The 16,472-nt window shown below is 43.7% G+C and overlaps 1 protein-coding gene across 2 annotated transcripts in view; it reads left to right on the top strand.

Annotated features, from left to right (window-relative positions):
* RFTN1 (raftlin, lipid raft linker 1) overlaps window positions 1-16,260 on the top strand; it is a 123,268-nt gene extending 107,008 nt beyond the window's left edge. For both annotated transcript variants that reach the window (XM_070726428.1, XM_070726429.1), the window contains exon 10: window positions 14,844-16,260. In XM_070726428.1, coding sequence (XP_070582529.1) covers window positions 14,844-15,245 — 402 coding nt within the window. In that variant the 3' untranslated portion in view covers window positions 15,246-16,260. The remainder of the gene's footprint in view (window positions 1-14,843) is intronic.
* Window positions 16,261-16,472: the final 212 nt, after the last annotated feature.

Genomic DNA, 16,472 nt, shown 5'->3' with positions numbered 1-16,472 from the left:
TCTCTCCCTTGCTCTCTCTCTCTGTCTCCCTTGCTATCTCTTTCTTGCTTTTTTCTCTCTCTCTTTCAATGTCTTGCTATATGTCTCTTTCTTTCTCTTTGCCTCTCTTGCTATCTCTCTTTCTTTCTCTCTCTCTGTCTCTCTTGCTATGTCTCTCTTTTTCTCTTGCTATGTCTCTCTTTCTTTTTCTCTCTCTCTGCCTCTCTTGCTAAGTCTCTCTTTTTCTCTTGCCATGTCTCTCTTTCTTTCTCTCTTTTTGCCTCTCTTGCTAAGTCTCTCTTTTTCTCTTGCTATGTCTCTCTTTCTTTCTCTCTCTATCTGCCTCTCTTGCTAAGTCTCTCTTTTTCTCTTGCTATGTCTCTCTTTTTCTCTCTCTCTGCCTCTCTTGCTATGTCTCTCTTTTTCTCTTGCTATGTCTCTTTCTTTCTCTCTCTCTCTGCCTCTCTTGCTATGTCTCTCTTTTTTTCTTGCTATGTCTCTCTTTCTTTTTCTCTCTCTCTGCCTCTCTTGCTATGTCTCTCTTTTTCTCTTGCTATGTCTCTCTTTCTTTCTCTCTCTCTCTGCCTCTCTTGCTATGTCTCTCTTTTTCTCTTGCTATGTCTCTCTTTCTTTTTCTCTCTCTCTGCCTCTCTTGCTAAGTCTCTCTTTTTCTCTTGCTATGTCTCTCTTTCTTTTTCTCTCTCTCTGCCTCTCTTGCTATGACTCTCTTTTTCTCTTGCTATGTCTCTCTTTCTTTTTCTCTCTCTCTGCCTCTCTTGCTATGACTCTCTTTTTCTCTTGCTATGTCTCTCTTTCTTTTTCTCTCTCTCTGCCTCTCTTGCTATGACTCTCTTTTTCTCTTGCTATGTCTCTCTTTCTTTTTCTCTCTCTCTGCCTCTCTTGCTATGTCTCTCTTTTTCTCTTGCTATGTCTCTCTTTCTTTCTCTCTCTCTCTGCCTCTCTTGCTATGTCTCTCTTTTTCTCTTGCTATGTCTCTCTTTCTTTTTCTCTCTCTCTGCCTCTCTTGCTAAGTCTCTCTTTCTCTCTCTCTTTCTCTCTCTCTCTTTCTCTGCCTCTCTTGCTGTCTTTCTTTCTTGCTCTGTCTCTCTTTCTCTGCCTCTCTTGCTATGTCTCTCTTTCTCTCTCTCTCTGCCTCTTATATGTCTCTCTTTCTTTCTCTCTCTCTCTCACCTGATTGCAAGCGGGAGCCCTGACGGCGGCAGCTGGACGTGCTGCTGGACACCGTATATGCCAGGCCCGTAGCGCCAGCATGTATGACGTCCAGCAGCACGTCCAACCGCCACGTCAGGGCTCCCGCTTGCAGTCAGCTGAGAGAGAGAGAGAGCGCTCCCTCTCACCGGCCGCCGCCATCTCCCCGCGACTGCCTGCGGCCTCTGCAGCCGCCCCCCTCCTACCGCCAGTGCCCTCCCACCGGGCCACAAAGGACACTTGCCGCCGATGCCAGGAAAGCTCCAGCTGGGCGGGGCGCTGCCGGTACTTCCGTCCTGGGGCTCCCGCTCGCAGCTGTCCCCCGGCTTCTGCTCGATGCCGCGGTTTTCGGCGCTCTCCTGCTGGGCCCCAAAGAAGGAAGGCGGGAAAAGGCGCGAAGAATGAAGCTCTCCTTCTTCCTGCCTTCCTTCTTTGGGGCCCAGCAGGAGAGCGCCGAAAACCGCGGCATCGAGCAGGAGCGCACCGGTTGGGAAACGCTGGTATAAGTTACAACCGGGTTCTGAAGACCAGCCCCACACGACAACAAACCTCCCTTCTTTTGCTTTGGGAAGGCGCCTCGAGTTTCCCTCACGTCCATTCATCCGGGTTATTTTTCTTTTACCGAAGGGAAGCTCTGATTGACGGCGTTAACTCACTGCGGGGGCCCTCTAATCACCGGGCCCGGTACGGGACTTTCAGTAGTACCCGTCTATCGGCGGCCCTGTATATAAAGCCTGGGTTCTACTTTGGCTGATTAAAAGGAAAGACATGTCAAAAGTAATGTCAAGAAGTAAGATACTTCAGTTTATGATCTTCATTACACAGAAAAATAAAAAGAACAAAAATAACAAGCATTGAATCTTACTGATACGCCCTTTCTCAAGGGGTGAAGCTAGCCTTCAAGTATGGGTGAAGACTGCCCTATGACCAATAAGAACTGAATCTGATTTCTTTAAAACTCTACCCCTCTTCATGTAATCTCCTTCTTTAGATGAGGGATGTGATCAGATTCTGCATTCCACTCCCGCATGTCTCCTGTGTGTAGTTCCTATAAGTTCCGCCCAGATTGAACAGACTAGTAGCATGGGAGTAGCTAGCTCCACTTTTTTAGAAAGGGCATATCAGTAAGATCTAATTCCCATTCTCCAAGTCAGGTGGAGCTAGTCTCTGAGTATGGAATTTACCAAAGTAGTTGTCAAGAATTAAGGAGGGCTACTTAAGTCTGGCTCGAACCCTCTCCGTCTCTTGTCACACTAATACTCTTTTTCCAAGTGCCACCTCCTCAGAGGCAAGTCATCCGTTTTGTAAGGATGGATAAAGGGAGCTGGTAAAGTCCTTGTGGCTGCCCTTCAGATTTCGTCTATGGGCACCCTTGTTGGCCAAGCTGCCATAGTTGCTGGACTCTGGATAGTGTGTGCTTTTACTCCCATTGGCTGTGGTAACCCCAAGTGTCAGTAGGTCATGGTAATCACCTTTCAGATCCAACCACCTACCTTGAAGGATGAGGCTAGTTGAAACAATAGGAATAGTGCCTCTGTTCTGCGAATGGGAGCTGTTCATTGAATATAGTTATCTAGAACTCGCCTCATGTCTAGTGTGTGCCAGAATGCCTCTTGATCGGTAGATGTGTTCTCATAGAAGCTGGGCAAGATTATCTCTTGCGTCCTATGGAAGTGTGAATATACCTTCAGAATGAAGGTGGGATCTAGTCGTAGGACCACCCTGTCAGCGTGAAAGGTGCAGAGGTCCCTCTGATGCAGGGGTCCCCAAACCTTTTACACACGGGGCCAGTTCACTGTCCCTCAGACTGTTGGAGGGCCGGACTATAAAAAAAAACCTATGAAAAAAACCCTATGCACACTGCACATATTTCCATAAATTATACTTTTCTATAATTTCATTCAATATTTCCAAGCTCAATTAATTTTCAGGCACTTAGCATTTACTATTATTAACTTTCATCAATCTTCTACATTTCCAAGTATATTTTAAATTCATAATGCAAACTCATAACTCAAAATCATACAGTACATATCATAAACCCCTTGTTTATCATATGTATCTTCCATTAATTTTACCTATGTAATTCTATATAGTTCTAAAATTCTAATCCAACTTTACGGATTAATACATCCTAATATTAAACAACACCTAAATATATCTTTTACCAATATTCCATAGTCAATCCATATTTAATAATAATTCCTCCTCAAATTTCTACCACTGTTCTCATTTCTGGGTACCTATCCTGTCTCTCCCCCTTTTCTCTCTCATTTGTTTCTCATTTCTCCCTCTTCCTCCATTTTTCTCTCATTCCTTCCCCCTCTCTTTTTCCATCCCTGTCTCCTCTCCCCTTGTGTTTGTGTGTGTGTGAACTCCTGAACCATTTCCAAAAACAGGTAAGGGCTGGGTTTTTTTTTCTCTGTTATTATTTGGGTGCTTTTTACCATATGCTCTTTTTCTCCCCCCCCCCTCTTTCTTTCTCTCTCTTTCGTCCTTCCACCCCCTCTCTCTTTTTTTGCCTACCTTTAGCAAAAGCGACATCAGATCTTCCAACAGCACAAGCTCAGGCAGCGGGGTGGTGGAAGAGGAGGCGATGGAGGCCAGGGGCTTGCAAGTGGCCTCCCCCGTACCTCCGTGGTACAAGGCGATTACAGCGGTCAGGGGGCCGCTGTCGGGGCAGCAGGGGCCTGCTGATGTCAAGCCCGGTGGTGACGAGCAAAGCTGGCTGCCTGGGGAAGCAGTGCATTTGAAAAGTCCGCTGGTTCCCTGGGCGCCCGGCTGTGCTGGCCGGCGCAGGGCTTGATGGCGCGCGAATCATATAACTATAAACCAAAATCAGCAAAGTTTGGTAGCAATAGGGGTTGTGGATTTTATTGCTAAGTACTTGTATTTCAATACATTGTTAAGATGACTGGCTTGGTGCAGTGTAACACTTGTTTGGCTGTTGTCTTCCGTAGTACCTTGTGGAACTTGGGGTACTGCCCTCTTTGCATTAGGACATCTAGGTTAGATGGCGAGATCTCTAGATTGCAGTCCTTAGTTTGTAGCTTGCAGTCAGAAGTGGAAAGATTGTCCCAGCCACGTGCTGTAATGCAGCCATGTGTCCAGCCTCCACTTCCACAGCGCCACCCGAGGAGGAGGGCTGTGTGGACAACTGTCGGTTCAGGAAGATTGCGTGCAGTTGAGCAAAAACATAGTAATTTTGGTCTCTCTTTATCGAATTCCTATACTGTTCTTGCGGATTTAAATAGTAAGGATGTTGGAGATATTAGCAAGGCCCCTCAGGCAGAGAATGAGGGGATATTCAAAGGGGAAGTTGTTGTAAATGTCACCAAACCATCAAGTGCAGTTAGTAGAAATATAAAGAGGACACATTTTCTTGTGGGTGATTCGACTGTTAGAGGTGTTGATTTGGGACAGAGTAAGGACGTGGTGAAGGTGCTGAGGTGTCTCCCAGGGGCCACTGCCAGCAGGGACAGGAGGAGGATTACAAACATTGTTAAGGCTGTGAGTAAAGGTAATAACATTGATGTGGTGGTGCATCTTGGCACAAATGATTTGTCCCAGAGAAATGTCAATGTAGCAAAAAGAGATTTTCAATGTCTAAGTGTGGAGCTGGGTAAAATAGCAGATTCAGTGACTTTCTCAGAGGTGTTACCGGTTTGTGGCCAAGAGGATAAAACAACGTGTATCATAGAGTTTAATGTGTGGTTAAAGCAGTGGTGTAAAGCTGAAGGTTTTGGCTATGTAAGTCATGATGTCAGTAGGTGGTCTAATAGGGAGTTGTTTAAGAGGGATGGTTTGCATCCATCATACAGAGGTACCCAGGTACTCGGTGAGGAATTCAGAACTTTTTTGGACAGGCATTTAAACTAGGTAAAGGGGACAGAGATGTAACTGATGTGGGTGATTTCTGTCCCCGACCAATGAGGATAAAGCAGTTTTTGGAAGCTTATGAAAAGGGAGCTGCAAATAAAATAGATGTAGTTGTTGATGATAAGGGGCAAACTAATAATGAAAATAATGTTCTTCGGGTAATGTGCACGAATGCTCGAAGCTTGAGCAACAAGCTCTGTGAATTAATGGCCATAATATCTAGAGATAATTTGGACCTGGTTGCCATAACTGAGACATGGTTTAAGGATTCTAATGAATGGGAAATATCCATACCAGGATATACACTGTATAGGAAGGATAGAATAGAGAGAAGGGGAGGTGGAGTAGCCATTTATGTTAAAGAAACTCTAAAAACAACACTAATTCAAAATACATGTCAAGATCTAGAGACCCTCTGGATTTGCATGCAAAATAAAGACGGTTCTGTCATTAGAATTGGGGTGATCTATAGGCCTCCAGGGCAATCTGAGGAATATGACAACAAGATGGTGGATGAAATTACCCAAATGGCAGTAAAGGGAGATATTGTGGTTATGGGTGATTTCAACATGCCTGATGTTGACTGGAATATCCCCAGTGCCCTTACATGCAAAAGTAAGAATATAGTAGAGGCCTTTACAGGAGCAGCTCTGGCACAGCTGGTTAAGACACCAACTAGAGGGGAGAATATTCTAGATTTAGTTTTTACGAATGGGAATTGGGTTTCAGATGTCAAGGTGGGAGAAAATTTAGGTTGCAGTGACCATCTATGTTTGTGGTTTGATGTAAAAACTCATTGTGAGCAATCCTATAATGCAACCAAAGTATTGGATTTCAGAAAAACAAATTTTAATGCAATGGGGGAATATTTAGATAATGAATTAAAGGGGAGGGATAAAATGGCAGGAGCGAGCACCCAGTGGACTGTATTTAAAAAGGCCATCTTAAAAGCCACTGGACTGTATGTAAGACAAATAACTAAAGGTAAAAGGAAGAAGAAACCGCTATGGTTTAGCAATGATGTAAGGACTATAGTCAATGAAAAAAAGGCTGCCTATAGGAGGTATAAAGAGTCTGGAAGTATAGCTGATAGGGAGGTGTATAAAATGAGACAGAAGGAGGCGAAACAGATAATATATGCTGCTAAAGCCTCAAAAGAGGAAGAAATTGCCAAATCTGTAAAGAAGGGGGATAAAACCTTCTTCAGATATATTAGTGATAAGAAGAAGAAAAACTGCGGCATCACGAAGCTTAGTACCGGGAAAAATACATGCATTAATGGGAATAAGGAGATCGCTGACCATTTCAATAGCTACTTCTGTTCAGTTTTCTCAAAAGACACCTTACAAAATAATACTATAGAGGGATATAGCATTGCCTCCAACTGTACGGATTCAGCTCCAGTGATCTTAGAAGCCGATGTCTTAGAAGAACTTGAACGATTAAAGATAAATAAGGCAATGGGTCCAGATGGCATCCACCCCAGAGTTCTTAAAGAACTCAGATCTGTCATTGCTACCCCCCTGACTGATTTGTTTAACCAATCCTTGTTAACAGGAGATGTTCCTGAGGATTGGAGAATGGCAAGTGTTGTGCCTATCCACAAGAAGGGCAGTAGAGAAGAAGCTGGTAACTACAGGCCAGTTAGCTTGACATCAGTTGTCGTTAAAATGATGGAGACTCTACTGAAAAAGATGATAAATCAGCACCTAAAAAACAATAAATTATTGGACCCAAATCAGCATGGCTTTACTGAAGGCAAATCATGTCAGACTAATCTCATTGATTTCTTTGACTATGTCACAAAGGTGTTGGATGAAGGTGGTGCCGTGGATATTGCCTACCTGGACTTCAGCAAAGCCTTTGATACGGTTCCACGTAAAGAGCTGATAGATAAATTAGTGAAGATTGGACTTAATCCCTGGATAGTTCAATGGATTTGCAGCTGGCTGAAGCATAGACACCAGAGGGTTGTTGTGAATGGCGAGTATTCTGAGCAGAGTCAGGTTACAAGCGGTGTGCCACAAGGGTCTGTTCTGGGTCCTATTCTTTTTAATATGTTTGTGAGTGACATAGGGGAAGGTTTGGTAGGGAAGGTTTGCCTATTTGCCGATGACTCTAAAGTGTGCAATAGGGTTGATATTCCTGGAGGCGTCGGCAATATGGTAAATGATTTAGCTTTACTAGATAAATGGTCAAAGCAATGGAAACTGCAGTTTAATGTTTCCAAATGTAAAATAATGCACTTGGGGAAAAGGAATCCTCAGTCTGACTATTGTATTGGCAGTTCTGTGTTAGCAAATACTTCAAAAGAAAAGGATTTAGGCGTAGTGATTTCTGACAGTCTCAAAATGGGTGAACAGTGCAGTCAGGCAGTAGGGAAAGCAAGTAGGATGCTTGGCTGCATAGCTAGAGGTATAACAAGCAGGAAGAGGGAGATTATGATCCCGCTATATAGAATGCTGGTGAGACCACATTTGGAATACTGTGTTCAGTTCTGGAGACCTCACCTACAAAAAGATATTGACAAAATTGAACGGGTCCAAAGACGGGCTACAAGAATGGTGGAAGGTCTTAAGTATAAAACGTATCAGGAAAGACTTAATGAACTCAATCTGTATAGTCTGGAGGACAGAAGGAAAAGGGGGGACATGATCGAAACATTTAAATATATTAAAGGGTTAAATAAGGTCCAGGAGGGAAGTGTTTTTAATAGGAAAGTGAACACAAGAACAAGGGGACACAATCTGAGGTTAGTTGGGGGAAAGATCAAAAGCAACATGAGAAAATATTATTTTACTGAAAGAGTAGTAGATCCTTGGAACAAACTTCCAGCAGACGTGGTAGATAAATCCACAGTAACTGAATTTAAACATGCCTGGGATAAACATATATCCATCCTAAGATAAAATACAGAAAATAGTATAAGGGCAGACTAGATGGACCATGGGGTCTTTTTCTGCCGTCAGACTTCTATGTTTCTATGTTTCAGCGGGCCCCTGCTGCCTCGACAGTAATCTCCCGACCACCATGGTCCCTGCCCCCCCCAGCAACGGACTGTTAGCGGCGCTGGAAGGAGGTGTAAAATCTGGTGCGCTGTCACTCACCCGCGGGCCGGATAAATGGCCTCAGCAGGTTGCATGCAGCCCATGGGCTGTAGTTTGGGGACCGCTGCAGAATCTGGATAATGTCCTCTGGTACTCAGCGGTGAGTCAGGTTGAGCTGCTCAAGTGCCTGGCAGTCAGTTGCAACCAGCGTGGGTCTGGGTGCTGAACTGACCTTGGGAAATTGACCACCATGTCATTGGGATTCTCCAAGGAGGGGCTATGGACAGGGATACCAAGTCTGTGAATCACGCTCTTCTGGGTCAATGAGGTGCCAGTAGCACTACTCCACCTGTTCCTTTACCACTCTCCTGATCACCTTGGATATGATCAGCAGAGGAGGGAAGGCATACAATAGACCCCTTGGCCATGTATAATGGATGGCGTCCATCCCCTCCATGCCCCTTGAGCAAAATCTGGTCATGAACCTGGGTACCTGGGAATTCTCCAGGGTGGCAAATAGGTCTATAACTGGCAGCCCGAACTGGATCACCAATTGTTGGAACACAGCTGGGTGGAGGTTCCATTCTGCCTGGTTAATGTTGTGGTGGCTGAGCCAATCGGAAGCAGCTGTCAGTATTTTGTTTGGTGCCCCAGGAAGTGGGCAAGCTTAAATGCTGGCAGGAAAGGTAAGTTCCATGGGGCAGTAGTTAGTGGCTCGTACGCAGCAAATTAAAGAGGCTGCTAAGTCCCCTTTCACAGGGTATTCACAAAAAAGCGAACAGGAGAAAAAGCAAATGAAATCATCACGCTCCTTGCCGCTAGGCTCGGGTCGCACCTCCAGATGGCTTTTGGCTTCCCCAGCTGCTTCGGCACAGGCTGCCGCCAGCACAGGTTTAATCGGGTGCTCGGGTGCTTCCGTACAGTTTGCATCCTCCTGCTTTGCTTGGCACCTCGGGGGGAGATACTGATTGCCGCCTTCTGACACTCAAAGCCCTACCAGGCTGGTCGTTAGTTCCACCTTATGGCCACCTCGCCAGTACATATCCTAGGGTGGCTGTTGCCTCAGGCAGCGCTCATTCTCCTCTCCTATCAATCAGCGGAGCTGCCGCCGCTGGGGAGAACCTCAATCCAGTTACTTTAGTCTGCAGTTGGGGAGGCTTTGCTATAGAAACAGAAATTTAAAAATATCTAAAAGTCCCAGTCCCAGATTTTTGCATCTCTTTGCTGCCATTTAGTAGTCACATGGATTTTTGGATCCAAGATTTGGTAGCATTGCTAAATCTATGCCAGTGGTTCCCAAACCTTTTCAGTCCGACGCCCCCTTGATGCTGCAAACTCATCCTCCCTGCCCCCCATCTCCACCCCCCTCAGGTGGGTATTGCTTGTTGGTCAAGTGACTGGGTAGACATGGCCAATCTGTAAAATGTGGTTGAAACTCACTTAACAAGGTTCTTGGTTAGCAACCAAAATGTTATGACCACAATTGAGCCCACAATTAGGCTCAGTTCTCTCCCCTTCTTTCTTTTTTTTCTGTCGTCCCTCCTACCTACTATCCTTTTCTTTCTTTCCTTTTTCTTTCCTTCTTCCCTCCCTTCCCCTCCCTCCTTTCTTTTCCTGTCTGCCTTCCTTCCTACCATCTTTCTTTCTTCCTTCCTACGTTCTTTCTTGCTGTGATTTATTAATTGTTCACCTTTACAAGGAGAATTTCTGTATTTTGCAAGCTTTTTTCCCTAAAGAAACCAGCCAACAGACACATGGAGCTGTTAAACTCCAGTAAAATGCCTACCTTGCAGCCCACCCAGCCCTCACCGGTAAAAAAGTGGTGGGAAAAGTGGTGAGCGGGTGATTAGGTGGACAGGGGTGGTGGTGCAGGGGACAGGACCAGTTTTGGGGGGGTGGTCAACCAGCTGTCACTATTGGTATAACGAATCACCTGCCGCCCCCCTGGCCCCTCTTAGTGCCCCCTGCCTCTATCCTTGCCTCTTAGGCCCTTCTAAGTCATCCCACTGCCCTCCAGGGGATGGTACCACCCACTTTGGGAATCACTGGTCTATACTATTCTCTCTGAACTTATAAATCATTTGTATGCTCTGATAACAATAGAATTAACGTTTTTTCAAAGTTACATGTGAATGGTTTATTTAAAGAAAATTAGAGAAAGACTGTCTATATGTTCCTTGTGGATTGGGCAGAAATTTGAAGGAAAACCCTTGGTAAAATTGTGATGCTGCAAAGTGATCACTGAACACATGTTAGCATTTCTGTCAGAAAAAAGAAATAGGATGTGAAAGGATCAAACTGTTCAGATGGCATGTTGTTGACCCAGTTTAGTTAATCTACTATAGTGATGAGGGGTGAGGAGGAATTCAGGCTGCTAGTCTCACACTTAATTGTTTTGGAAGCTAGGAGTGTTCTTTGGGGAGCTTAATTAGGCAGAATTTGTCAGCTAAGGAATTGTTGGAGAGCAATTCTATTAACTCGTGTTAAAATAAATAAATAACAAACAAATATCAAACATATGCTTATCCCTATTCGTTGGAAAGGACTCTATAGCTCAGACCTCGGCAAAATGCGGCCTGTGGGATGCATGCAGCCTACCCGTGGTCTGTGACCGGCCCACTGCCCCAGCCCATGCTCGCCTAGTCACATGCTGGTCCTTGTTGCCACCTGGATGGGCTTTAACTCTTGGCTGCCCGGGCTCCTCTTCCTACTCAGTTCCAGGAAAGCAACAGTAATGAAGGGCCAGGCAGGCTCGGGAAGAGCAGGGAGCCCCCCCTCCCGGCACCCTGGAGGCCTCGAGCCGCAGATAGAGAACAAAGCGGGGAGTGGCCGGCATCGCAAGCCGCCACAGCCCAAATTGATGTTTGGCCCGGCCTGCTTCCACATGAAGTGGCGGCGGCAGGGAGCCTTTGTCTCCTGGCGCCCCCAAGGACTGGCATGGCTGACCGGGAAAGTGCGGGTGGGGGGAGTGAGCGAACTGGCAGCGGGTGGCAAAGGAAGCTGGCCGGTCATGATCACTGCGAACGTGGGCCGCTTCACGCGCCCCGCCACCACTGCCTGCCTCCCCAGCCACCTTTTGCCCTGGAAATGCCTCCTCTCCCACCTGGGGAGGAGAATCAGCTGGGACTGGAGCAGGCCTTGGTGTCCAGAAGCCTTCCCAAGCGCAAGCTGGCGCCATGGGGCAAGAAGAGCCCTGATACAGCAGATGCCAAGTGTTCTTCCTGCCCGAGTTCCCCATCTTGCTCTTCCTGCCCGAGTTCCCCATCCAGCCTTCCCTGTAGCAGCAGCCGCTCAAGGTGCCTGCTTGATTCTGGAGGTGGAGAGGGGGTTTCATGAGGTGGGAGGCCACTGTAGCAGCTGTGCTGCGAGGAGCCAAAGAGGTGGTGCCACCGAGATCTGGAGCGGCCCTCAAGCAGGAAGGAAGGAAGGAAGGGAAAGACAGAAAGAGGGAGAGAGAGAAAAATGGAGAGGAAAGGAGGGAGAGAGAGAAAGAGAAGAAAGGAAGGAAGGAAGAGAGGGAAGGAGAAAGAGAGATAGAGAGAAAGGGAGGGAGGAAGAGATTGAGAAAGAGAGGGGGAGGGAAGGAGAAAAAAAGAGGAAGAAAGGAAGAGAGAGAAAGAAAGAGTGATGGAGAGAGAGAAAGAAAGAGCAAAAGAAAGGGAGGAAGGGAGAGAAAGAATGAGTGAGGGAGAGAAAGAGAGAGAAGGGGAAGGAAGAGAAAGAAAAAAGAGAGGAAGGAAGAGAGAAAGAGAGAGGAAAGGAGGGAGAGAGAGCGAGAGAGATTGTTTTTTGGCTAGACCCCCCCCCCCCCCAAATGGTGTCCCTTTTTCCCAATCTTAAAATCTGGTCACTTTAGGGTAGAACTGAGTTAATTTTATTAGTCCGGCCCTCTAAAACCATCCCAATTTCTCACGCGGCCCCATGGCAAAATTAATTGCCCACCCCTGCTATAGCTGAATTAAAATGTCAAATCCAGTCTAAATCTCTGAGCCATTATTATGGTTCCTCATACAGTCAATCAGATATTCATACTGGATTTGGCATTTTTGTCCACCTATCAAATCCTTTCCAAGTACCTGGGATAAGCAAATGTTGATATTTAACGGTATTAGAGAGGTTGTAACAAGATATAATCTGTTCAAAATAAAGCTGCCTTTTGCAATTAACTGATATTGAATTTTTGACAATGCCAGTGTTGTTCAAGTCGTGCTGTAGTAGTTTTGGGATTGCACCCAAGGTATTTATTGGTACTACCTTTGCTTTATTTTCTATGTCTATTTGCAGATCATTATTATAATTATTATAATAAAAATAACTGGAGTCCTTATACTTAAAGGTACAAAATCAGGAAATACTGAATTTATCAAAATCAAATAATCTAATTTTAAAAAAGGCACCCTGCTTTGACTGCCTTTATTCTTAGATGTTACCATAATCATTCTTACGACCCCAGTTAGGACTTAAATTAGTAAGTTTCCACTAGTCTTAGATCATGCATCTAACTGTAGATTACTCCAGAGATGGGTTCCAATTTTTTTTTACTGCCACTCTGTAGACGTGGCTTGATGGTCATGTGACTGGGTGGGAGTGGCTTTGCGGTCATGTGACTGGGTGAGGATGGCCAATTTAACAGCACTCATGTCAGGGTTTAGGATGGTGTTGTGGTTGGCCTGGCCTCTCCTTGCCTCAACAAGATACAATTTCCCTATCTATTTATTACTACTGAATATCCAAAATATACTATTTAATCATATGTATATATGCCATATGTGTACATACATATTACACCCAGGCACACAAAGATATACATTATCTACAGCGTGTCCAGCAAATCTGGAAAACAGGGAAATCGGGGAATTATCAGGGAAATTGGCGGTTCGGGAAATATTAGGGAACTATCAGGGAATTTGTGAAAAAAACGGAATAAATCAGGGGGGAAAAAGAAACGATTAAAATGTTAAAAAGTCAAGGAAAAATCATGTTTAAAAAAATGGATCGCATTGTCTGGCAGAGTCAAGCAAAAATGAGCATAACTGTGGCAATAACTTGCTTCCTCAGCTACCAATATTTCTCCATGGCTTAGCCATTTGGTATGACATCATCTACAACCACACCTTAACTAAATCGCAAGTTACAGGGAAATGTTAGGGAAATATCAGGGAATTTCAAAATGCTTTCCCCCCTGGACACCCTGTATCTACTATACATACTCTATGTGGATGTACACATGCATACACACACACCTCTTCTAAAACTATACACATTCAACCTCACTTACTACATTTGGGGGGGGGGGGGGGGAAACACCCAGAATCCACTTTCTGCCACACATTTAACCATAACTTCCTGAGTCCTTCAGGATTGGGCGGCATAGAAGTCAAATTAATTAATAAATAAACTTTTCTCCATGCTAGGTTTAAGTATAAAAGCAGCAAGCAGCCATGGAGACAGCGCGAGGAATATGGGGAAATGCCCACCCCGAGACATTGGCTGCGGCTGATCTCTCCATTTACCTCTTGCTGCTTCCGTGGATGCTTGCTGCTTTTGGACTTAAACTTAGCATGGAGAAAAGTGGCTGTTTCTCCCTTTTGTTGTTTTTCCAAAAACAGCAAAGGAGAGAAACAGCAAGCGGAGAGCATATGGACCGGCTCCTGCAATATGGCTTTGGGAGACACTAGCTTGTGGCGGGGGGTGAGTGAAAGAAGACTCTAGGCAATGGCAGGTGGGGGGGGCACCCCTCTGGGCGCTGAGAAAGTGCAGGCTTTCTGGATGGGACAGGGGTGGTTCTAATTTACCTCGCTGCCACTTCTTCCCATGCTACATTGCTGTGCATGCTTCTCGCAGGTCTTGTGTATGCACAGTGCCAAAACCAAAGACAAATCTTAAAAATTTGGAGAAAAAAAATCCAAGAAAAGAGATGGCAGCACCCATGGACTGGCACTGACCAATCCAGTTCAGTGACATCACTGATGTCACTAGCGGTTTGCTACCAGTTTTGGCGAACCAGTCCAAAACGGGAGGAACCCAGCCCAGGATTAATACATTATACATAATATATTGAGGTTGAAAGAAATTGAAAGAAAAAAATACATTAAAGTTGAAAAATAATAATTGAAGTTGAAAGATAGCATAGCATAAACTAGCCAGACGGCATTTGTGTATCACTTAAGAAATCTGCGGATTGACAAAATTTCCATCTGTCAATTACAAAAAGCTACAATGCTTGTATCTACAGATGTACTATGCTGATACATTATGACATTCTAAGTTCTTGTGAATAATTCAATGCAAATGAAGTCTAACACCAGCTAGAGAATTGACAGCTGTGATTTCATATTGTTGTGTATAATAATACATCCTACAGAATATTTTTCCACTGCCATTTTTTTCTTATTTTGCATCTGCCAATGTGTAATAGTTTTTCAGAAATTGAGTACTTTACTTTATTGTTCAAACTGAACCACACAAGAAGGTAAAATACACAAGCATTCATCAGATAGTAGATGCAATATCTAATGCATTTTTGTTTTGTTTACTATTGGTTAAATCTTTGCAAGGTTTCATAATCAATCCTGAAATAATACTTTAGAGCACAGAATGATGGAACGATGCAGCTGCTGTAACAAGTTGCCAATTGGCCTGCACTCTACCCACTGCACCACCCCGGCTCTATATGATGCCTCCTCTTCTTTTTTCAAGCGTAACCTGTATTATTATATCTGTTTTCAGTTTCATTGGAGATTCTCTAAGCAAGACCAGCACCAGAAGCAAGAAAAGAAACCTCTGAAGGCGAAGCTAAGTGCTGGAGCCCAACAGCAGAAGTCAGAAGAAACACAGGAGTCAGAAGCTACAAATAGACAAAATTCAGAAGCACAGTTCTCCACAAATGCTGAAGACAGAACTGTTGAGCACAGATCTAAGCCTTCCTACAACAGTGAGATGTCTGCAGAAACATGGGATGCAAGGCAGAGTGGTGATGAAGACATAACAGGTTTCTGTTTGAGTCAAAAAGATGCATATGAAAACTGTGAAAGCCAGATGTTTCAAGAGCACTGCACCACAGCGAATGATAGAATGTGTGAGGCCAAAGCAGCAGAAACTGACTGGATCCCTGAGGTATCGGCTGATTGAGGGGCAAATATTTGTCACAATAAATGACTCATTTTGATTATCACAATTAAACATAACTCTACAGTAGACTTGGTTTGATAATGTTGAATTTTTATAGGTACATAGAGGAAATGTTAGCATTGCTATATCTTCACGTTACAAGAGATGCAAACTTATTCAGCCTTTTTTTGCTAATCATGGAATTTTATGGATAAATTGCTTCTGAACCAAACAAGAACACTTTATGCTTAATATAATTTTTTTTTTAAAGTGTTGTCGGTGTATTCTACTTTTTTATTCTCTTCCAGAGAATGAGGTTTAGGAGTAAAGAACTGGTGATAATTAGGTTTTAAGTGCATCCATTTGTACTGTCTTTTTAAATAATATTTTTCATACTTTTAAAGCAATAATGGGAATTTATATTTTGTTTGAAAAGCCACTAGGAGAGACAGAGCACACAGTGATTTTTAATATACTTGTCCAATACTGTACATCTGTTTATTATTTAATCACTTAATAATCCAGACTTTAAAACAATGGTTACTTTTCAAAAAAGCACATTAAGTTGTATTAATTTTAAAAGGTTGTGTTCCTGTCATCTTGTGTTGCTAAGAGAAGTCTTGCTCAGAATTTCACAGAATAATTGGTACCAGAATGAAAGCAACTGTGGTCTTGAAATATATGGGTTAAAAAAAAGATAAATTTCCTACATAATGATTCCACACAATGTAACACTTGCCTCATATTTTCCAAATATTTATAATAAAACTGGTGTAATTTGAATTAGTTAACCTCTAACTATACTTGAATTTAATTATATATATTTATAGTTTCTTATCTTGTTACTGATTCACTATTTGGTCACTGTCCAGATTTTGTAAAATGTTTTGGAAATACTGTCCTTATACAAATTGAAACTAAAGACTAGAGAAAATACTTTCTTTTCCCAGCTGGCTGATTCATCTTTGATAGTTCCCATTAGTTTTTCGGTAAAGTATTTTGATTCAATAAAACATGGTTTCTAGGTATACACCATGCGTACTTAGCCTGTATTGTTTTTTTTTAACTGTCAGCTTAATGTACAAGAAACTGCAATTTGCAGAACATTTTATAACAAATGTGGAGTACTTCAAATGGACACATAAAACATAATGGAAGAATAGCTTAAAGCATTTATTCAATGCAAATACCAAGACATACTATCAGCTTAGTTCTCCATTGCCCCCGCTCCCTGCCCCAATAATTGAA

Source organism: Erythrolamprus reginae, chromosome Z (genome assembly GCF_031021105.1).
Source record: "Erythrolamprus reginae isolate rEryReg1 chromosome Z, rEryReg1.hap1, whole genome shotgun sequence".
NCBI lineage: Eukaryota > Metazoa > Chordata > Lepidosauria > Squamata > Dipsadidae > Erythrolamprus > Erythrolamprus reginae.
The sequence above is the reverse complement of the archived record's forward strand: the minus strand, read 5'-3'. Positions and strand labels throughout refer to the sequence as shown.